Source organism: Phascolarctos cinereus, unplaced genomic scaffold (genome assembly GCF_003287225.1).
Source record: "Phascolarctos cinereus isolate Bilbo 61053 unplaced genomic scaffold, phaCin_HiC Scaffold_726;HRSCAF=1367, whole genome shotgun sequence".
In the NCBI taxonomy this organism is placed as follows: domain Eukaryota; kingdom Metazoa; phylum Chordata; class Mammalia; order Diprotodontia; family Phascolarctidae; genus Phascolarctos; species Phascolarctos cinereus.
This window is the reverse complement of record NW_027556098.1, coordinates 15,245,621-15,268,699: the sequence shown is the minus strand read 5'-3', so window position 1 is coordinate 15,268,699 and position 23,079 is coordinate 15,245,621. Positions and strand designations below refer to the sequence as shown.

The window sequence follows — 23,079 nt, the reverse complement described above, 5'->3', positions numbered from 1 at the left end:
TGGCCAAATGGAAAAGGAAGTCCAAAAGATTACTGAAGAAAATGCTTCCTTAAAAATTAGAATAGAGCAATTGGAAGCTAGTGACTTTATGAGAAATCAAGACACTGTAAAACAAATCCAAAAGAATGAAAAATTAGAAAACAATGTGAAATATCTCATTGGAAAAACAACTGACCTGGAAAATAGATCCAGGAGAGAGAATTTAAAAATTATTGGACTATCTGAAAGCCATGATCAAAAAAAGAGCCTAGACATCATCTTTCAAGAAATTATCAAGGAAAACTGCCCTGATATATTAGAACCAGAGGGCAAAATAGAAATTGAAAGAATCCACGATCTCCTCCTGAAAGAGATCCCCAAAGGAAAACTCCTAGGAATATAGCCAAATTCCAGAGTTCCCAGGTCAAGGAGAAAATATTACAAGCTGCCAGAAGGAAACAATTCAAGTACTGTGGAAACACAATCAGGATAACACAAGATTTAGCAGCTTCTACATTAAAGGACCACAGGGCATGGAATATAATATTCCAGAGGGCAAAGGAGATAGGATTACAACCAAGAATCACCTACCCAGCAAAACTGAGTATAATCCTTCAGGGGAAAAAATGGTCATTCAGTGAAATAGAGGACTTTCAAGCATTGTTGATGAAAAGACCAGAGCTGAATAGAAAATTTGACTTTCAAATACAGGACTCAAGTGGAACATGAAGAGGTAAACAGGAAAGAGAAATCATAAGAGACTTATTAAGATTGAACTGTTTACATTCCTGCATGGAAAGATGATATTTGTAACTCATGAGACCTTTGTCAGTATTAGGGTAGTTGGAGGAAAAAAATTATATGTATGTATAGATAGATAGATAGAGGGCACAGGGTGAGTTGAAGATTAAGGGGTCATATCTGGAGAATAAAATTAAGAGATGAGGGAGGAAGAAGAAAGGGAGAGGTAGAATGGGGTAAATTATCTCACAAAAAAAACAGCAAAGCAAAGTCTCTTAGAGTAGAGGGAAAATGGGGAAAGGTGAGAGGGAATGAGTGAATCTTATTCTCATAGGATTTGGCTTAAGGAGGGAATAACATACACATTCAATTGGGTATGGAAATCTGTCTTACCCTACAGGAAAATAGGGGGAGAAGGGGACAAGAGAGCAGGGGGATGATAGAGAGGAGGGCAGATTGGGAAAGGGGTAATCAGAAGTAAATACTTCTGAGGAGGGACAGGGTCAAAAGAAAGAACAGAATAAATGGGAGGGCAGGATAGGATTAAAGGAAATAGAGTTAGTTTTTCACAACATGTCTACTATGGAAGGGTTTTGCATAACTGCACATGTACAGCCTATATTGAGTTGCTTGCCTTTTCAGTGAGGGTGGGTAGGGAGGGAGGAAGAGAGAAAATTTGAAACCTAAAGTTTTAAAAACATATGTTTAAAAAAAGTGTTTTCACACACTACTGGGAAATAAGAAATACAGGAAATGGGATACAGAAGTCTATCCTGCCCTACAGGAAAATAGAAGGGGAAGGGGATAAGAGAAGAGGGGAGAGATAGCAGAGAAGACAGACTAGGGGAAGGGGTATTCTGAATGCATGTCATCTTGGGGTGGGGGGAGGGGGAGATGGGGTGAAAATTTGGAACTCAAAAACTTGTGGAAGTGAATGTTGAAAACTAAAAATGAATAAATTTATAATAAAAAAAAGAATGTGAGCTCCTTGAAAGCAGGAACTATCTTATTTTTTTTATTTGTATCCCCATTGCTTAGTACAGTGGTTTGCATAGAGTAAACGCTTATTCATTCAGGCAGCTTGACATAGTGGCTACTGAGCTGGCCTGGGAGTCATAAAGACCTAGATTCAAATCTCTTCTCTGGCATATATTGGCCAAGTGACTCAAGCTCTCAAGGCACTATTTTAAGATTTTAAGTTACAGAATAACTAATGATCTACTTGGATAAAAGGAGTTTTCTCACAAGCACTTCTCTACAAAAATGAAATCACAGGTTCCCTTCCCTTCTTCCCTTTGCCCCACGAAGAAAAAAAAAAAGTATATGTAGGTACTTAGTATTCTAGTAGTTACAGTGAAGAATACAAAAGATGACAGTAGGCAGACTGCTCTCGAGGGTCTTTACATATTTACCTTGCTGTGTGATACAGAAGTAAAATCCTAACCAACCCATCTGAGAAATGCTGTTCAAGAGTATTCAAAATTGTCATAGGATCATAGATTTAGAAGTTAAAAGGGATCTCAAGGGTCAACTAGTCCAACCTCTCATTCAACTGATGAGGACACAGAGGCCCTGATAGGTTAAATCATTTTTCCAAGGTCATACAGGTGGCAGAGCTGGAATTCAAATCTATATCCCTTAGTTCCAAATCTAGCACTGCTTCCATTGTATCATGCTGCTAATAGTCTAACAGTAGCATCTCCAACTAATTTGGATTATCTCTACAATACAGCAGAAACAAAATGGAAGGGGAAGTTCCTGGTACTTGAGACCTTCTGTCTCTGCTACATTATTCACATAAGCTCTTTTGCTGTGCTGTTACAATTTCCAGTTTTATTTTTCATAACTATCCAATATTATGGGGAAGACAGGATATGTTTTGGGGCAAAGGATATAATGGCTTTAAAATGCTAGCTTCCAACGTTTCCTACCAAATAAGCTCCTTTAAGTAAGAGATAGGCTTTGTAATCGGTATTTATGTAAAGGTTTAAGACATGTAAAGCCATTATCTAATCTAGAGTTTGTATGTTACCCAGGTATCTATGATAGCACAATGCTCAAGAGAACACACTTAATTTTTTTTTCTAATCTTCATTGATTTGAATGGAAAACTGAATTCCTATTCATTGTCTATCTTAAAATATAATACCATCTTTTTACATTTTAGGATATTAGTTACAACCAGATAAATGCAATAACATTTGGCTAAATAGTGGTGAAAATAACCCTACGAAGAAGACAGGTGACAAAGACAATTTTCTTTACATAGGGGACAGGGGAAAGGGGAGAGGAGGATGAAAGAAAAACAGTAACAAGAACCTAGGGAATCAGATCTATAAATCAGACAACAGAATTGAACTGAAAATATTTAGGCTGCGTCCAGTACAAGATTATTTGACTCTCTATCATTGGGTCCAAAGTCAGGAATTTTGTCTTCATATTTGAAAGTGGAATTTTTTTTTTCTGAAGACAAAAGACATATAGAGGTTGCTCAATTTATTAAGCTTTTAAAAACATCTATGTATCTATATGTATGCTTATAAAAGAAAGTCCCTTTGAGAAAAAAGCAGAGTTGGGATCCAAGAACAAATAATTAAACTAGAATAAAATATTTCTTTCCGCTCAGCTTCTTCCTAATGTAATCATCTTAAAAAAATAAAGTAGCGTATAGGGGAAAGGGAAAGGCACAGATTCCAAATGACTCAATTTTAGGCTTTTAATATTTTTTTTTATTTCTCTACCAAGCCTATTTTTCAAATCTAACATTTTGGTGAACTAAAATTAAGTCTTGATATTTTGTCCTAATTTCTCCATGAGGCACATATTTTAGTTACTACTTAATTACCTCTATTTTTCCTGGTGCAGTTAACAGAACAGTTGCAACCAAAGATCCTGCAGAAGCTCCAGCAAAGGCCTTTACAACTTTTAGTAATTGTTTGCCATGTTTGCAAAGTGCAGATGCTGCCCCCAAGTGGTATATTCCCAGAAATCCACAAGCTGCAAAGGACAGGTTGATATGCTTCATTCTTGCTACAAAATGAGACACTAAAGTCAGAAAAAAAGTTCTCCAAGATACCGCAAACACAGGTATCCTTTATGTTGTTTTTAATGGTTTAATGGTTTATTGTTCATATAAATTTGAAATCAGAAATATTTTCACCAAAACATTTTTTGAAATATAATCCAGTTTTCCAAATATAGGGGCTTCAACTCATTCTACCTCAGTATCTGAATTATCTTTAACAAAAAAAAAAGCAACTACGCTTAACTCAATATGTGTTTAGTAGACTGTGCCCACCTCTTTCCTTCCATTTTTTATTTTTTTTAAACAAACACTTTCACCATCTCAGACACAATATTTCGTGTTTTCCTGACCTTTAAAAGAATTGGAAGCCTTTGCAACACTTTTATTAAAAATTAAGTAGTGTAAAATTAACAGTGGTTATACCTAAAGTGATTATACCTTTACACATACACACTGAACGTAAATATATTAATTACCTTTGGGGGTTTTTCCTAACTCATCATCAGAATTCAAAATAAAATGCTGCCACAATTACCCAATAATTTACTGAGCCTCATATATTTTAAAATCAAGACACAGATCACACAACTTTCACACACACAAAAAAAATCCAATTCTATCTAACCTTTTGTTTTCACATCTAATTATCAACATTTCACTGTCAAAAATATTCCCTTAAGACCCTTAGGATGAAGTCATCATTTGACAGACCACTAAAGACTAAATTAATCTGTCCACCATACCTAGAAATTCTCCTGCCTTAAGAAAGTATACTTTGAACAGGTCACTTTAAAAACCTCTCTAGCCTTAGTGTACAGAACCTTTGCCCTTGATATACAGCCTTTCTCTCCCCTCAAAAGCTTTCCCTGGTCTGCTTTCTTAGGAAACTGAATAGGCCTCATTAATGGGGTGGGGAGCAGCACAATGGGACCAATGTGGCCCCAAGAGCTCCATTCCTGTAAGACCCAACAGAGGCCTCATTCATTGCCCTGGAGAGGAAAATGGATTCACCAGAGGGCTGCCACAGAAACAAATTTTAAAAATTGGAGTCATCTTCTTCGTAATGGATCTCACTTCATTACATAGTGAAAGACCCCAATGTTCGGGTAGTCCTCCGACCTTGAGAAACCCTCCCAGGATCAACGCGAACACAACTCCGGATGCAAATAGCAAGAGGTTTATTGAACTTACGAGTACTCGGGCGACTCAGTCACCTAGAGGGACTGGCGCGCCGGGTGGATTCTCTTGGTCTCATTTTATAGCAAAAAAAGCGCGGGTACAGAAGCGAGGAGCAAGATCATTGGTTAGTTTGAAAAAAACTCCGGTCACGAGAGGGTTCTAGAAACTGCTGAGGGGCACCCTAGAAACTGTTATGAGCTCAGCTATTTCTGGAATTGTTTGCATAAGTCCGGGGTGGGACTCAGGTGCATGACCACAGATATTCTGTTTGGCACTCCAAATCTTCCTTGTTTTTCTTGCTCTGACCTTTTACTGTGCCTGGCTGCACCTGTCCCTAAACCTTGGGCCCTCCGGGTAGTTTCCATACTCCACGGAATGATTTCTGCCTCATGATTTCTGCCTCCTTCATTCCCCCATTTTCTTTGAGGGTAGCTCTAATCATAGAGCAGAATTAAAGGTTATCCTCGTTGTCTAGGGTCTGGTACTTGTGCCTGAGAACCAGAATCCTTACTGCACTAACCCTATCATTGATGAATTGCACTAACTTATTGATGACACAAGGCCCGAGGGTGAGTAACAGAAGGAGGAGTAGCAGGGGACCAGCAAGGGCAGACAGTAAAGTAGTAAGCCAGGGGGAACGGTTGAACCATCCCTCGTACCAACTTAAATTCTTTTGGTGCTCTAACTGCCTCTTATCTAACCTTTCCTTGAGTCTCCTGGGGCCACTCTCATCCCTATAGGCGAGTTGACGACCCAAGCTAATTTTAAATTGTGGACTTTATTAGCTATTAGCGCGCGGCTGCCAGGGATATTCACATCCAAATCAAGCAGCCCCCATCAGGGGTTGAGCTAGGGTTTATATAGGGAGTATACAGGACAGGGAGGGGGATGGATCTTTGAAGTCTGGCAAGAGGAAGAGGTTTTTTTGGGGGGGGCTGGTCAAGGACACCCTTCTCCCTCTGTGTAGATATGATAATGCTCTGCAAACTTTCTCACAATGGAGGCTTCCAGAGATATGATCTGAGGGCTGTGGCCTGAGCAGCCAGATAAGGGTCTTGCTAAGGAATTTGGAGTTTTCCATGGCCTAAAGGGTTCTACTACCCAAATGGTAAAATAATGTTCTGCATTACATTCCCCACTTCTTTTGTGTACCACGTCAAACCCTTGACGTGGTTGGGGCTGCCTCATTATAGGGTGCAAAGAAGGCAGACACCAGGGTCTGATAACGGGGACCTTTAACCAACAGTAACTTAACTAAATTAATACAGGATCTAACAAAGTCAAGGAGCCGATTAACTAGACAAGGACCAAGAATTAGGGCTATAGTAAGGAGGAGCAAAGACCCGGCTAAGGCAGAAATAAGAATGGTTAACCATGGGGAAGTCCAAAACAGGCTGTGGTACCAATTTTCGTTCCCTTCTCGTTCCCTCTGCCTGTCTGCAATATTTTTCCGTGCCAGGGAAAGGCTCTCCTGAACTACACCTGAGTTATTGGCATAGAAACAGCAGGCCTCCCCTAGGGCGGCACAAAGGCCACCTTGCCTGAGAAACAATAAGCCTAAACCCCTCTGGTTCTGCAGAACCATCTCTGCCAAGGAGTTGACCTGTCTCTCCAGTTGGGATGTAGAGTGCTCCAGATGACTGACTGAGGTCTGCATCGACCTGAGCACTAAGTTCCTGGTAACTGGCCTCTCCTCGGACTAGGGCAGCGGTACCCACAGCAGTTGATCCCACTAACCCCAACCCCACTGAGGATAGGGATGAGGAGGGGAACGGCTCGCTTGCTTCAGTAGGACACACTGCCCTCATGACTGAAGTACTCCCAACCCTCCAGGCCCTGAAGAAGGGAGACCCTGGGGATAATGAGACTAATATACATAGAGGCTCAGATTCTTTTAGGAACACTGCAGTGGAGACACACTGTGTGATCCCATCCAGACAGGCCCACCAAGTGCCGGATGGCCCTGAATAAAAAGAGGAGGAGGATTGGGGAACAACCACAGTACTATTACAGACAGGAGAGTAAGGAGAAGTTTTCAGGGATGTGGTGGATGAGGTAAGACAGGTACCTTTTCCTTGGACATCCCCCAGGGTCAACTTAGGTTGTTCCCACCGACAATTTTCCGAGTCTGGGCTATGGGAACAGAACCATTAACTGCCACTCCCACATAGTATGGGGGTTGTGCATCCATACACAGCCAGCAGCTAGGTCCTAGGTCAGGCCAGGTGGAGTTGACAATGCTATGGATGGCTCAGAGCAGTCTCATAATCGAGGGGTGAGGAGGATCTGCCTGAGGGGTCCTACTAGGAGCCAGAGGAAAAGGGAAGGAGAACCAAGGAAAAGGGGGATGGGCAAGTAGGTGGGGGCATGTGAAACAGGGAGGGGTAGTGGAGAATAGGGAAATGCAGGGGGGTCAAGGGAGATTGAATAGACAGTGGGAATAGATAATGGAGGGAACAGGAAGGCAGAAGTTTGAAAGGCATCGCACAAAATCAAGGTGGGGCTAGGACTTTCAAAAGGAGATAAAGGAAGGCCTTTCTGGGGCCTATAGACAAAGGGAGCCAGATCTGAATAAGATTAAAAGGTAAGGCTAAGGCTTTCAAAGGGAGATGAGGGTCTGGGGCCTGTGAGTCAGATTCCCTTTGAGGCAAAGAGCGAAGATCTTGGTTTGGGCCCCGCCCCCATCATCCCCCCTCAAACAAATAGGAACCAAATTCTTTTGGTGAAAAGGGGCGGAGGTCTCTGCTTCTGAAACTGCTTCCTGCTGGCAAGGGGCGTAGAGCTGTCCCTGCCTCTCTGGGTCCCGTTCGAGGGGTCAAACTTCAAAACCTGGCTGATGCCAGGTTCAGTGGACTAGAGACCTTGGGTTGGTATACAGTCATCTGGAAGTTGATGGCTCCGACCCTAGAAGAAAGGAATCTGGCAAGAATATTTAGTAAACATGGACCAAACAAACACAAGAGAAGTATGATCAGTAGTGGCCTCTGTGTTTTCTTTCTGGAGTCCCTGCAGAACTTGGTTAAGGAAGAATTAGTGCCATCTGCCCTGAGTTCCTACTCCCCCTTTTAGTTTTTGGCAAAGGAATCATCCAAGGAAGAGGACTGCCGTAAGAGCCGGACCCATACTGCCAACCCCCCACTAAATAGTAAACAAGAGCAAACAACAATATGCATACCTTACATTAATCCACAGGCCCCAATGCATACATAGATATATGAAAGAATCCATTTTAACACAGTGCATATAGGATCTTAAATGTTTCAGTCATGCCATGTTTCTCTGATGACATGGAGAAGATAAACCACAAGCCATTTCCCTTTTAACATTATTAATTGTAACACAACTTTAAACAAGTATGATATTACCCAAATAACAAAATAACATTCTCACAAACCCCTGACCTAATTGTAAAGAACTTAACTCATATAGGAACACACACAGAACACAAGTCCCAGTTCTATAGTACCCTAAGATGTCACATTGCCTAAGGAACATTTCCAAAATGAGCCCTAAAAAGCTTGCATGCATTTCTACTCTTGTTCATAAAACCTCACTAAATTGGTGCAAAAGTTCTTAAATAACACAAATTCCAGAGTAGTATTAAGGAAACTAAATTCCTAAGTATTCCAGAATCCCTCATAAGTCTTTAGTTAAAGGCACATAGAGATAGTTCAGTTTTCCCAGTCACACAGGACTAGGTTCAAACAAACAATACAACAAAGTTTACTCATAATTTGCAAAATTGCATAATTACATTAAGTCAGGTACAGATTAAACCAATCAGAGAGCTCACAATAGACTAGTTTGGAAAAGAGAGATTTACATGTAATCAGGGTAACAAAGAAAACCTTAGACAGGAATCATACAAATCAATACAATCAGTATTACCTATATTAACTAATATTAAGTTCCTTGCTCATGTACAATCGGTTTAATTCATAGGCAGTTCAAAAAGGGAGCTCTGCTTCTCTGGCTTAGTGTAAAAATCCAAAACTGTGATCTTCCTACCTAAACATGCTTAAAGCTTGGATTGCTATGATAGATACATCTTGGAAGCCAATCATATCAGTCTAATCCTATTGCTTTTCTCAAAATTTGCTATCCTATTTAATTAGACATCTATCACATTACACTTTGTCCTATTATTGTGTTAAACATTTCCTCCTTAGGGGGATGTTATCCCTATATTATTATTATGTGGCCATGAATGTACTTGCATCCTATTACGGTAACACAGGGATGTTCCAGAGGGACAGGGTCATATATCATATCAGAAGGAAAGAACTTCCTTAGCTCCATTTGATTCCAGGCATGAGTCATATCTGATAGGTAATCGCATAGTCACTGGATGTTAAAAGCAGGGCCTGGGATTAATCAGGTGGGGATTTCCCGTGTCAGAAAGGAAATAGCACAATTGGGAAATAGAGTCAGGAAGATCTATCTAGGCTGTGTCCAAGGTTGTCCTCAAAAGTCTTCCCAGGCACAGACTTCCACCTTTATCAGTTTCTCAGCCTGCAGCACATGCCATTCTACTATTGGCTTTATGACAACTCAGACAAGTACCCTGGTAATCAAAGCTCAAAACAATAGTAAATGTCTGTCCCATAAAATCACAAATCCTGGATAATAAGAATTTAATCTCACATTGGTAATAGTAAGAGACTGATCACAGAAAAATACTACTGCTCTCATAATTCCTTTAAACAATGGGAACATCTTGAGGTGAGTATAATCAATTGAACCCCAATAAGGGCCAAAAACCTGAACTAATTCTTTTTTTTTTTTCAAGTGAACCAAAAACACCCCTTTCCAGGACCAGTTAGAACTGACCAACATTCTTTCTGTTTGTTATCACTGAGCCCAAGATGTCTGGGACCAAACACTCTCCAGAACAATGGGACTTTTCTTATCTCGGTATCTTATGGACATAGACTATGCTATGTCATGTTAATGGTAAAAGAAACACAGATATCTTGGTCTATAATTTCAATGGACACTTTGACACCCTCCCGCTCTATTGAATTTACAACCCATTCAGTTAAGAAAATTTCCTTACCATGCCACATGTCAAACAAACATATGGAAGCTGCACTTTTTTTTTTTTCAGGGCAGATGACCTTTCCTCCCCCCCCATAGTTTCCAGGGATCCTGGCAAGTTTACAAAATAAGGGGAATTGCCATGTGCCCCTCCTTTTCACACACAAGTAATCAATTAACAATCTTAGGTTTTGATATTAAAACAATAACCCCAAAACTTAGTTAACAATCTCACAAATTTTATAAATTATAACAAAACAATTTCAACTGAAAATTCCCTTTCAATAGAGACAAAATTTGAAAATCTTATACTTCCTTGAATTACAATATTTAAAAGGAAATGTTACAAAACAGGATCATATAAAATGCCCCAACAGCCAAATTGACTCCCTTTTTTTTTTTTGAAGACACAATTAATTTAACATTCCAGATTATAAAAGAAATTGCCCTTCCAGCAACATAACTAATACAATTGACCCAATAAAAAAATCTTTCTTCTTTCTAGACCCTTTCACCAGGTCCAACAGTCTCCTGGAAGACAATCCTTTTGACTGCAGAAATAATAGAAGGATTAAAAGTCCCCTCCGGTGGCCATCCCACTTCGAACGTGGGCCACTCGGAGGAACAGAAGGTTTGCCACTTTCCCTTTCTTATCTCCACGGAAAGATTGTGAGCCCTTGTCTTCACGTCTTTCCAGTGATCTAGTGTAAGAGAGAGAGGGGTCGACTCACCCTGTCCCATTCTGGGGGTCCCGAAGAGTGGAATTACGACCCAGATAATGATTATTATTGAAATAAAAAGGAAAAAAATTATATGGCGGCGTAGACGTATATTAAAAAGACAGGAAAAAGAGTCAGAAGGTAGGGTATGTCTCTCAAGACAGTGCAACTGTGAGATCAGAAGAGAATTATCCCTTGCCGTGGGATCCACCAGGCGTCCCTGGTCCTCCCCTGATCCTGGGACGTCTCCCAGGATTGCCGGGCGGTGAGCCCCCGAACACGTCTGTCCGCTACTCACGCCTCGATCTTAGATCGATTAACCCGGAATAAACTGAAACCAAAAATGCGCGCACACCGAATAGACAGTCAGAGTTTTCGGAGTCAGACACAGAGAGAACATAGAGCGATCGCTGGCCAGCTTACCTCCCGTCGGTGGTTCGGCGGTCCTTGGGTGGGAATCTCAGATCCCGGACGAGCCCCCAAATGAAAGACCCCAATGTTCGGGTAGTCCTCCGACCTTGAGAAACCCTCCCAGGATCAACGCGAACACAACTCCGGATGCAAATAGCAAGAGGTTTATTGAACTTACGAGTACTCGGGCGACTCAGTCACCTAGAGGGACTGGCGCGCCGGGTGGATTCTTTGGTCTCATTTTATAGCAAAAAAGCGCGGGTACAGAAGCGAGGAGCAAGATCATTGGTTAGTTTGAATAAAAACTCCGGTCACGAGAGGGTTCTAGAAACTGCTGAGGGGCACCCTAGAAACTGTTATGAGCTCAGCTATTTCTGGGAATTGTTTGCATAAGTCCGGGGTGGGGACTCAGGTGCATGACCACAGATATCCTGTTTGGCACTCCAAATCTTCCTTGTTTTTCTTGCTCTGACCTTTTACTGTGCCTGGCTGCACCTGTCCCTAAACCTTGGGCCCTCCGGGTAGTTTCCATACTCCACGGAATGATTTCTGCCTCATGATTTCTGCCTCCTTCATTAGCACCCTAACATCAATTTCTAATTCTTTTTTTTTTTAAAGTGTTACTCGTTGTGGAAGGATGGAGGTTTCATCCCCAGGAAAACTGCTTTTATATGGACCAAGAGCCCTTTCCCCAGAACCCTTCAATGTGGGGAGCATGATTCTATTCAGCTGAGCCCCATTTTAAGAACGTTTTAAAGTGGGGGACGGCTGAAGGTCAAATACGGCCTTCAGACGTTCCGCGAGGTACTGCCCCGCCCCCGAGGGGAGACACGTGAAAAGGAAGCCAGAGAAGCGGAAGGTCACGTGCAGCCCTTGGCCAAGCCTCGGGGCGCTGTCCCCGAGGATCCCCCAGTCAGATGGGGGCATGGGGCGGTTCTGAGTGAGAGGCGGCTTCTACCTACACCTCGGTTCCCGTTTCACCTCCCTCTTCTCCATCATACCAATCCTGGCCTGGGATACATCCATGTTGAATAATGCCCCCCTTGACACAATATAAGTAGGGGCCGCCCAGTCACTCCACTCCCGCCCTCTCAGTCGCGCCGCCGCCACGGCCGGGCGGGCTCCGGGGACGCGCGCGCTCGGCCCTCCGCCGGGGACGTTCTCTTTCCGGAACTCCAGTGGCCTAGGGCAAGGGAGAGGCGAAGCCAGAAACGAGAAAGGTGCGGTGGGAAAACACGGGAAGATCGGGGAGGGAGTAACAGCCGTCGGGCCCCGCCCCCTGACATGGCGGTGTGTGACGTCATCGAGCCGCTGCGGACGTCGCCCGAGGCCCCAGGCCTAAATCAAAACGTCTTATTTTTAAAAAGTAAAACTAATCCTGAGAAGGTGAAATTAAACCGGGGAGGGGGATACAAGGAGCGGGGTGAAGAGAGGGTTAAGTGAAAGAGAATCTTTGCGCAAGCGCGCTTGGCAGCCTCCTAGAATTTAGAGCGCGCACGAGCTGCTGCGCATGCGTGAGACATTTCTTTTCCAAGTGATACCTGTGTTTCAGGTGCTGACAGTATGGTTTTGGTTTTGTTTTTTTTATTCCCGTGAATGTTTGGCAACCAAGACATTTAGTACGTCTTACCCTGCAATACTCTCCGTTATACCCCAACTCTGTTGGTCTGTACACCCGTAAAACGAACCTGCCGCCTTGTATACGTGTGTCAGGCACCGCGGATTCCTGGAAGGATTCAGGGAGCTTTAACGGGGTCTCCTGCTGTCCTCCATCCCTGCATCACGCCGCTCTCTCTGTCTTCCCTGCTTCCTCTCCTCTCCTCACCCCTCCCACCCAGTGGAAATTAGGGCTTCTTGCATTTCTGCGGGGGCTCTTCCTCCCACCGTGCGGGGTAGAGTAGGCAGGGGGAGAAGGGGGGAAAGCAAGAAGCGCAACATCTCTTCGTGTCACGACTGTAGTTTCCAGGGATCAGATGCTCATTGATTTCCTCCCCGCCTCTTCAAGTCCTTCCTCAAGGTCGTAGCCGCAGCAGCAGCCTGTGAGATCCGATGATACTCTCTGTCCCCAGCAAGGAGATTTAAAGGGTCCACATATTCCCTCTCTGTTTCTACTCGTGAGCTTTAGGAAATTTTAATTCCCTATATTGAGGTTAAAACGCAAAGCAAAAAGAGACAGAAGGAGGGCAAGAAAGAAAGAAATAGAAAGGCAAGGCCACACACACTCATGACTGTCCTAATTTCTTTTTTTCTTGACATCCTTTATTGTGACGCAAATCTAGGTATTTTGCCACTGTGATTTAAGGAAATAATCCGGACGTTGTGACGTTTCAGGCTTTGCCAGCTCCCAACTGTTCCAGGAGCTGGCATTTACAAAGTTATTTACTCTTCCTCCCCCATCTTCATCTCCCCTTTTCTTCTACCATTTAGTGTTTTTTGGGTTTTTTTTTTCTTGACTGTGACCCAGACTGCCCATTGCTGTCTCTAGGGCTTACTTAGGCTGTTATTAGTATGGATGAAGGCTTGGCCAACCAGGAGTTTTTGTTTTTCAGTTCAAATATAGTCTTGTTAATGAATTGTTGTTAGTCCTTGAGATGTCCAGTGCCTATCTTGGCACTCAGCAGGGCTTATGAGCCTGTTATGGAACAGTAAATCCAAGCTTCAAAATATAGTGTCTTAATAAAGTTTATTGTCTATGCTTAAACTAGTACTTACTCTATAAATGCTAATAATAACTATCCTATAGATTCTGAATTAATGTCTAAGTGGGTAAGTAGAAAAGGAAATAATACCATCCTTCCTCAACTGAGAAACATTGGAACCTAATTATCTCTACTAAAAGTCTGACTCAGAGAAAAGGGAAATGTGGAAGGTGTACTACTCCTTGCTTAGTGGAAATAACATTGGACCTGCAGGCAGGATATCTAGTTCTAGCCTTGACCATGTGATCTTGCTAATCACATATTCTTTGGAAAATTCATTTAACTTGTTAGGGCCTTGGATTTCTCCTCCGTAAAATTAGGGAGCTGAATTATATCTCTAAGGGCCTTTCTGTTTCTTATTCTTTCTTATTTTTTGATTCAGTGTTGCTGGGCTTTCTGTCTCATCCTCAAAACACTTCCCTTTTAACTTCCTCTGTAACCTCAATTTAAAAATGTTGAGTAGTATTGAAATTTCAAGCAATCCAAATTTAAAATTGCCTTGTTGGGATCTAGGAATGGCAAAAACAAAGTCTTGGAGGGAGTGATAGCAGTAACAGCTGTTGTTGCACGCCTAGATTTTCAGCAGGTTTGCCCAGACACCAGATGGAAACCTTGATTTCTAGACTGTCTGGACAAATACCAGACATATGGAGACCTTAATTTAACCATGAAAGAAATTATCTAAAATGATGCCTACATATGACATTCTGACATTTTACCCATTATATTTTGAGTTCTCAAGTTAAAATTTTCCAAATTTAGATCACTGTGTGAAGCCTTCCCTCTTACATTGTATTTCTATCTCATTAATTAAACAAAAATCATAGAATATCTTTGAAGGATCCACATTAGATACAGATAGATAAGATATAAATGAATTGTGTGAACTGTATAAAAAACTTGAATTGTGACTTTAGAACATTAAAAATAATAGCTGATAATGTGTGAATAGCCCTTCAAGGTTTTACCTACAGTGCCTGATTTGATCATCATACAATACAATGAGGTATGTACTACTGTTGTTATTACCATTGCACAGATGAGGAAACTGAATTTCAACAAAGTGATTCAGATAATGTCAAAGGAGAGATCTCCTACTATTACTGTGTTGTTACTAATGTCTTTTTGCAGTTTGATTTTAAGATCTTAGGTACCATGCCATTTGATATGTGTACATTTAATCTTGTTTTCTCATTGTTCATAGTGCTGTTAAGAATAGGGTAGTTTGCTTTTTGCTATTGTTTTAAGCTCCAGGCTTCCTTAGAATTTCTGGAAACCTAGAAGAGACAGGCCCTAGAGACCATGACCCAGCCAGGATGGGGGTTGCTGTTCCTGGGCCTCATGGCCATGGCACATGGTCAGAAGGGAAATTATCTGCTCAGTGTCTGCATGGATACCAGATACCACAAGTTACATCCTGGTCCAAAAGATGACCTTCATCTCCAGTGTGGCCCATGGAAGAAAAATGCCTGCTGCACAGCAAACACAAGCATCGCTGCCCAAGAAGACACTTCCTACCTGTACTGCTTCAACTATAACCACTGTGGAAAGATGACCCCTACCTGCCAACCCTACTTCATCCAGGACGATTGTCTCTATGAGTGCTCCCCCAACCTAGGACCCTGGATCCAGCCAGTGTCCTTAAGCTGGTGGAGAGAATGGATGCTGAATGTTCCCCTGTGCAGGGAGGACTGTAACCAGTGCTTGGGAGGCCTGCCAATCCTTATATGCCTTCAGAGAGAACTGGAACAAAGGCTGGAACTGGACTTCAGGGATTAACAAGCACCCAGTTGAGGCTGCATGCCCACCCTTTCCCGTTTTACTTCCCAACACCAGCCTCCCTATGTGAGAACGTTTGGAGTCACTCTTATAGCGCAAGCTCTTTTGGCCGGGGCAGTGGCAAATGTATCTAGATATGAATTGACTCAGCCCAGGGAAACTCCAATGAAGCTGTGGCTAAATACTGTGCTTTTGCCTCTGCCCCAGGCATCTTTAGCTGGGGGGCCAGTTTCCCCTTCTTGACTTTGACACTGCTATTGCTTCTCTGGGGTTAACCCTCACCTGGCTTGAAATCTAACCAATCTACATACAAAACCATAGCTAAGATTTACTCTGGATCTGAGATCCCTGGATCCCAGATTCCTGCCTGACATAACCCGGCTGTCTTGAAACCCTGGCTTCCCAATCTGGATTCTTCCCACCAAATCTGATCTGTCTGCTTGGAAACCTACAATCCCACATACCTTGAATTTCTCATTCCTCATCCCACTGCTGAGGCAGGGGAAGGGAGGGAGTACGTTCCTTTCTCCCTACTTTTAAGTAGCTCCAACTCCAGTCTCCTGCCTCTTCCTCTGCATAGCAAAGTCCACCCCTTCTCTTCTTTAGGTATGATTTCTACCCTCTCTAAAGTAAAACCCTTTTTACTCCTTTCAAGTGAGGATCATTTCATTGATTATATTTGTATCCCTAGTACCTGGTCCATATATAAGTAGTTGCTCAATAAATGCTGATTGATAAAAAAAAAAAAGAATAGGGTAGTTTGTATCTCTTGAGTTTATCAACTCTTATTATTGCCTTACCTGGGATCATTATTGCAATTCCTACTCTTTTGGAGTTCACTGAAACATCCCTTGATTTTAACTGTACATTTTAAGTCTATCAAGCAAGTTTCTGGATTTTGTTCTCATCCTATGTATTTTTTCTTTTTAATGAAGAATTTGATCCATTAGCAGTTATAAATGTTACATTTGTATTTTGTCCACTAATTATATACAGATGTGCAAACATATATGTCACCTGCGTGCATATATTTAAGCAATCAACCAATAAGCCTTTATTAAGCATCTCTTATGTACCAGACACTATGCTATGTAATGAGGATACAAATACAAGAGTCAAATGGTTTCTGCCACCAAGAAATTTAGATTCTACTAGGGCAGGTTTTTAACTGGGGTCTGTAACTTTTTAAAAATTTGAAAAGCTATTTCTATATAATTGGTTTCTTTTGTAATTCTATATATTTTATTTTATGCATCTCAAAGCATTACAGTATTCTAAAAAGGAAACTATAGGCTTCCTCAGAATGCCAAAGGGGTCCATGTCTCAAAAACATTAAGAAGCCCTGTACTAGGTACACAATATATTCTCAGACAAACGTATATATGTGTGTGTGTGTGTGTGTGTGTGTGTGTGTGTGTGTGTGTGTGTGTGTGTGTGTGTGTATAGAAAATAAATGAAGAGTGAGAAAGAATGGCATGGAAGAATAAGGAGAGAACTTAGAGAAAAGTTTCTTGAAAGAGGTGACAAGTCAACTGAACCTTCAAGTTTCTAGGAATTCCAAGAGGTAAAAGTGAGGATGGAGAGAATTCCAGGTATAGGAGTCAACCTATAAAAAAGATACAGAGATCAAATGTAGTGTCATATATGGGGAAATAGTAAGTACAGCTAGGCTAGAGTGTAGGGTAATATATAATCAGCTTGGAAAAGTAAATAGGAGCCTGAGTATGAAGGGCTTCAAATGCCAAATAAAAGAGTTGGTACTGTGGAGTAATTAGGTATATAAAGTATTTAAAGGCAATAAGCTATATCAAACTGGATGTTCTATAGCCAACTTGAATTCATTATGTCTGTTACTATCACCTTTCCTTGGCCAAGGAATAGAAGCAGGGAAGGTACTTGTAGATGGGTTCCATTTACTTTTGGGGGCTCTGACTTTAGAGAAACAAGAAGCCAGGCAAGCAAAAAGGAGGACATGGATTCCAATGCAAGTAAGAGGCACAAGATACTTGGGGCAGTTGGAAGAAAAGAGATGGAATATAAAACCACAAAGAGTAGTTACTGAGGTTTAGCAATAATAACTTCACAAAACAATATTCATTAACTTTTCCCCCAAAATTCACTGTTCTTTCCAACTCTCTGCTAAAGGTACCACCATCCTTCCATTCACCCAGTTTCTTGGTATAGGTGTTATTTTGAACCACTCTCTATAACCCCACGTATTTAATTGGTTGCTAAATATAGTTTTATATTATCTCTCTTTTTAAAATGTAGACTAATAGATTTATTAAGCATTGTGGTTTGTGAACTGGAAATTCATGAGTCTCCTAATTTTAAAAGAGAATAAATAAAAATAAATGAATATAAAATAAATAAATAAATGAATGAATGAATAAATAAATAAATTAATGAATGAATAAATTTTTTTAAGATGTACTTTCTCTGGGTTTATGCTCTGTCCTCCCATTGCATATAAAGTGGGGTCTGCCTAAGTTCTAGGCACAAGTTTCTGTTTTCAGTATTGGGTTTCCTTGAAGCAACATTTTTTTTGCTTCAGAAAATAAAATAAAAAAGAATACTGAAAATAAAGACCAAATTTTGGAAGATCTAAATGCAATTCATGGGAAGGTCAGGCTGAAGAGTATATTCATTAAATATTCTGTGAATTACCCAACTGCTGTGTCATTTAAAAATATCAGTTACACTTAACAGTAGGGGACTGTATCTTGAAATATGTTCATATGATCCTTTGATGTTGGTTGAGAAAACAGTCTTTCATGAGAAAATTTGTGCCTGCAAGGTGGTTGAAGGAAATATTGGGGCAGAATGTAACAGCTTACCCATGACTAGGGACAGAAACTAGGTCTCATACCACAAAGAGATAGTTCTCCAGTGCATAAGTTTGAAGTTAGGTGTCCCTCACTGGACAGTGAAACACCACTTGGGAGACTGAGGTTACAAAAGACCACAAAACAGTGTTAAAAACAGATCGATTCATTGTTTATGAAGATGAGGTAAGAGACCAGTGGTCCCAACAATCTGTTCAGTATGTATCACCATTAGCACACTCTAATCAAAGAAGCAGAATTATCTTCTGTAAGGACTGAATAGAATATGAGTGATGAATGCACTTAAAAGAGGTATGCAGAACTGATATAAATTCCAGACAGTCAACATCAAGAAACAAAGATGAGCTCAGAGATGGAAGTTTGTCCAAAATCCTGAAAACATTAAGAATGAAGGATCATCCTCCTCAGTTTGCCACAATTTGATGCAAGAATATTACAAGAATAAAATCAAGGAGGCAAGGCTCTTTTTTTCTATTACAAATGTAGAGTAAATGTCTGTAAATATGTCAACTACACCCTAAGAGGAGAATTTTTGTTTGGTTTGAAGGAAGCAGATGGCAAAAAAAAAAATTGTGAAACAAGCAATGGTATGAGTCCCTAGTTTTTTTTATCATGAGTTAAAGCAGGATGACAAAATCTTAGTGAAAGATTTTAGTGTTCAGAGAGTATTGGAGAGTTTAAAATAAAAATAAAACAGATATTTGATAATCAGGTACAAATATTTGTATGTGAGAACTTTCAGGTGAAGAAGAAATGGAAAAGAAGGGTAGAGCAGAAGCCTAGGTCTTTAAGAAATGAAATAAGCTATGATCTTGAAACAAAGGAACGACATTGAAAACGCAGCTTGAGAATGCTGAACAGTTTGTTTCGCAGGCAGCGCAGAGAATTCCTGAAAAAAAAAAATGTTTCTTCGAGGAAAGCCAGTACTGAAAACAGAAACTTGTGCCTAGGACCAAGGCAGACCCCACTTTATATGCAATGGGAGGAGAGAAGATAAACCCAGAAAAAGTATATTTCTTGGCTATAACTTTAGCTGTAGAATTCTGTAAGGTAAACAACAACAACAACAACAACAACAACCAAGCCAGAGCATTTTGAAATGTTGATAGTGAGCCTATAATATCAACCAGTTTATGAACACATATAGCAAGATCAGTAGATCACAATAGAATTAGAAGTACTAAACTTACAAATAGACTAAATTTATGATGTTGCATAGATTTAATTTATTACTGCATTGTACAAAATGTTTTTATACTTTTTGATATTATACAATTCTATTTGTTATTAATATTAGTGTTGTAGTGTTTTAAGTACAATAAATATTATTTTCCTTTTTATTTAAAGCAGCATAATATTTGCATAGTATTTGTTTCATATTTAACATAATGTGGATTTGATATATCCAAAAATGATTTTTGATGGGCTAAAATTTTTTGACAATGGGGAAAAATATAGTTTTTTTCAAACTGTTACTGTCCCTTTAAGAAATAGGAAACTATGAAGAGTCACAATTTTAACTTATTCTGTATGAAAGTTTTGTCATAGATTTTTAGAGACTGAAAGAATTAGCAGAAATAATTTGAAAGCATCTTGAGAAAACAAAAAAGATGGAGAGATTTTCTTGATGAAATTGTTTTACCTTTTATCTTTCAAAGAAGAGAGTTCTTGAGAACAGACTTTGCTATATATCTTGAGTAAACTAAATGGTGAAACTGTTTTCATTAGTCATCTGCAGTAATAGTGGTAGTTTGAGGTGAATCTGGCCATAGTCTTTCTCATAGCTAAAAAATTTTAAATAATAATTTATATCTTTGTGTTTTATTCTTAATAAATTGTATAGCCAGCAAATATAATATTTATTTAATCCTAGGAGATTAGGCTTTGATTTGTAGAGAAAAATGAGGGTGAAAAAGTTTCTCTAGCTTATTAAATAATATCTAACAAATTGTGATTAGACTTCTGAGCTAACTTATTAATTAATGAGAAAAAGGTTGTCATTTTTATTTAATTAATGAGAAAATATCCACAGATAACCTGGGAATATCCTAGAATTTGGGATTATGATAATGAATATGGTAATGAGGGATAACTAACGAGTGGGGAGTACTCTAGTTTTTGTTTATTTTATATACTTATATATTGTATACACATTATGTATGTACTAATATGATACATATTATACATGATACATGTATGTATGTAGATAGATAGATAACCATTTATATAGCACCTACTATGTGCCTGGCATTGTGCTAAGCACTTTACAAATATCTTATTTGATTACCACAACAATCCTGGGAGGGAAGTGCTGTTATTATCCCCATTTTATAGATGAGTAAACTGAGGCAGAAGTAAAGTGACTTGCTGAAAATTACACAGCCAAGAAGTATCTGAGATTAGATTTGAACTCATGACTTCCTAATTCCAGCACTCTCTCCACTGCTCCATAGATTGACAGCTAGAAGTTACCTAAAGTTATCAAGTACAGTCCCCCAATTTTTCAGATGAAGAAACTGAATAACAAGATGTTAAATGACTTGTCCGAGGTCATACTGATAATAATGGCTGAGCTGGGACTCAAACCAAGGTCCTTTGGGTCCACATTTATAACCCTTTCTACTGTTTAATGCTGCCTTCCAGAGACATGTTTTCTTTTCTGATAGGATGTAAACTCCTTGAACTCAGGGACTATTTCACTTTTGTCTTTGTGTCCCCAGTCCCTTGCACATAGTATATACACAATAAATGCTTACTGATTGACTGATTGCTAAAAATCACAGTCCCTCCCTGATTTACACAATGGCATGCCTGATGATTCATCACCTATTCACTATTTTTAATGATTAGCCTCTCCATGTTTTACTAGGTTGGTCTTCAAATATTAGATCAACAAGCCAATTCCATACTCAAAGCTTTTTCAATTTGGCAGAACCTGCCAGAGCTAAATGTCCACTGGCATAGTCTTTGAGAACCCAGGATTTTCATTGTACTATCTAGTGATGTCATTTTGTTGTGCAGTCTTTTTGGCAAATGTGAATCCATACACCCATACACTGAAGTCTTTTATACTTAAGTCAAACAATTTCACTTTCTGTGTCAAAAGTGAGGAAGGCTTGTTACTCTATAAATCACTTCTCTTTGAATTTCCCTGATATTTTTGATTAGCAAAAGCTGATTCAGGACAATCAAGCAGGTCAGTTCACCTGAAAGAGCATTTACTCTGACCAAATGTAAAATCCATGGTTCAAAGCAAACACTTTTAAACTATATTACACAAGGAAAATAGGAATTTTGTTTGGAAAAACAGAAAAGGTAAGTATTGTGGTATTTTGTTCTGTTTTTTTTAATCTTTTAATTTGGTACATCTATTTATGTGACTGAATCTATGTATCTTTGTAATAAATATGAAAGTAAACCAAAATCTTGAGAGGTCTGTGATATGTATATATCTGTACTATCTCTGTATATATGAATGATATTTTGTTTATAAAGAAAATATTTAGAAGCACATTTCCTTTTTATATACATTGAGTAATAGGAAGTATTTTGATTATTGAAAAAACAAATTTAAAAAAAACAGATCCTAAGAAGCAATAATTCACATAGGAAGGATGAAAATATCACTTTCTGAGTGCTTGTAATTTACTGATGATCATACTTAATTACATCATTTGTAAATTTAAAAGGAAAGATGGATATATTATTAATGTAATAATATTATTATGTTATGTTAAGAGACTTTGGACCGTGATTTTAAAATGTGTTTACAGAGGTTGGGTGAAAAATTAATGGACCACAGAATTTTTACTAATATTTCCCATATTTTCAGTTGTAAGAAATGATACATAAGATAGCAGAGAGCATGGAAATAAGACATTGTTGCTTTGCATTATAGTTTTAATTCTTATTAATGTTTATTTTTATTGACAGAATGATTTATTTGGAGCCTAGAGCAATTTCCTGAAGCCCTTAGATCTGTGAGCAAATATAAATTTCAGTGTCTATTTTCAGATTTGTGTTTTTCCAGTTCCTGCTAACATATTCCTGGATTTCTTTTGACAGCTTAGCAAGCCATTTATTCCTTAAAATAAGATAGCTAACTTTGTTTCAGGATTTAAGAGGTCTCATTGTCTTATTTTTATCATAGCTCAATAATTTGAATATTTTAGTAAACCCTAAAATTTATAAGTTATTTGTCAATACATCATTGAAGAATAGCAATATAGCATGTATATGTGTGTAGGTATGTGTATACACATATATAAATGTAGTAGATGACTAAAGACACTGCCCTTGGGAAGATATAAGATTCTACTGTTCATTTAATCTGATGCCTGGAAACCTAGAGGCTGTGACCACATTAAAGAGAGGGTTTTTTTTTCTTGTCATTTTGTAGGTGAGAATGCATCAATGCTTGAAAGAATCATAGAGACCTTGGGAAGGAGTGGGGAGAGGAGAAGAGGGAAGAGAAGAGTCCCTAAAAGCAGAAATAACAATGAATCTGTGTTGTTGATGGATTCCCTTTCAGCAAAAAATTAGCTAGCTAATGGTGGTGTTGGGGGAAAAGAGACTTGGTCAGCTTGGAGCTGGAGTTGTTTCCCTCAGAAGCAGTTGCCATGGTGGTGGTAGCCTCAAGCTTATTTCCATATTGCCCCATTTTC

The 23,079-nt window shown here is 39.6% G+C and overlaps 1 protein-coding gene and 1 pseudogene across 3 annotated transcripts in view; one reads left to right on the top strand and one right to left on the bottom strand.

Moving 5' to 3' along the window:
- The window catches only part of PNPLA4 (patatin like domain 4, phospholipase and triacylglycerol lipase), a 69,631-nt gene extending 57,458 nt beyond the window's left edge, over positions 1 to 12,173 (bottom strand). Inside the window, exons 1-2 of one of the 3 annotated variants that reach the window (XM_021006220.2) lie at positions 12,093 to 12,173; positions 3,566 to 3,717 (exon numbers count right to left, since the gene is read on the bottom strand). In XM_021006220.2, coding sequence (XP_020861879.1) covers positions 3,566 to 3,717; positions 12,093 to 12,117 — 177 coding nt within the window. In that variant the 5' untranslated portion in view covers positions 12,118 to 12,173. Of the gene's footprint in view, positions 1 to 3,565; positions 3,751 to 12,092 lie in introns of all 3 variants that reach the window. The other 2 variants (XM_021006216.2, XM_021006221.2) reach the window with 2 other exon arrangements.
- Positions 12,174 to 12,420: 247 nt separating this feature from the next.
- On the top strand, positions 12,421 to 17,869 carry LOC110221519 (folate receptor alpha pseudogene; annotated as a pseudogene).
- Positions 17,870 to 23,079: the final 5,210 nt, after the last annotated feature.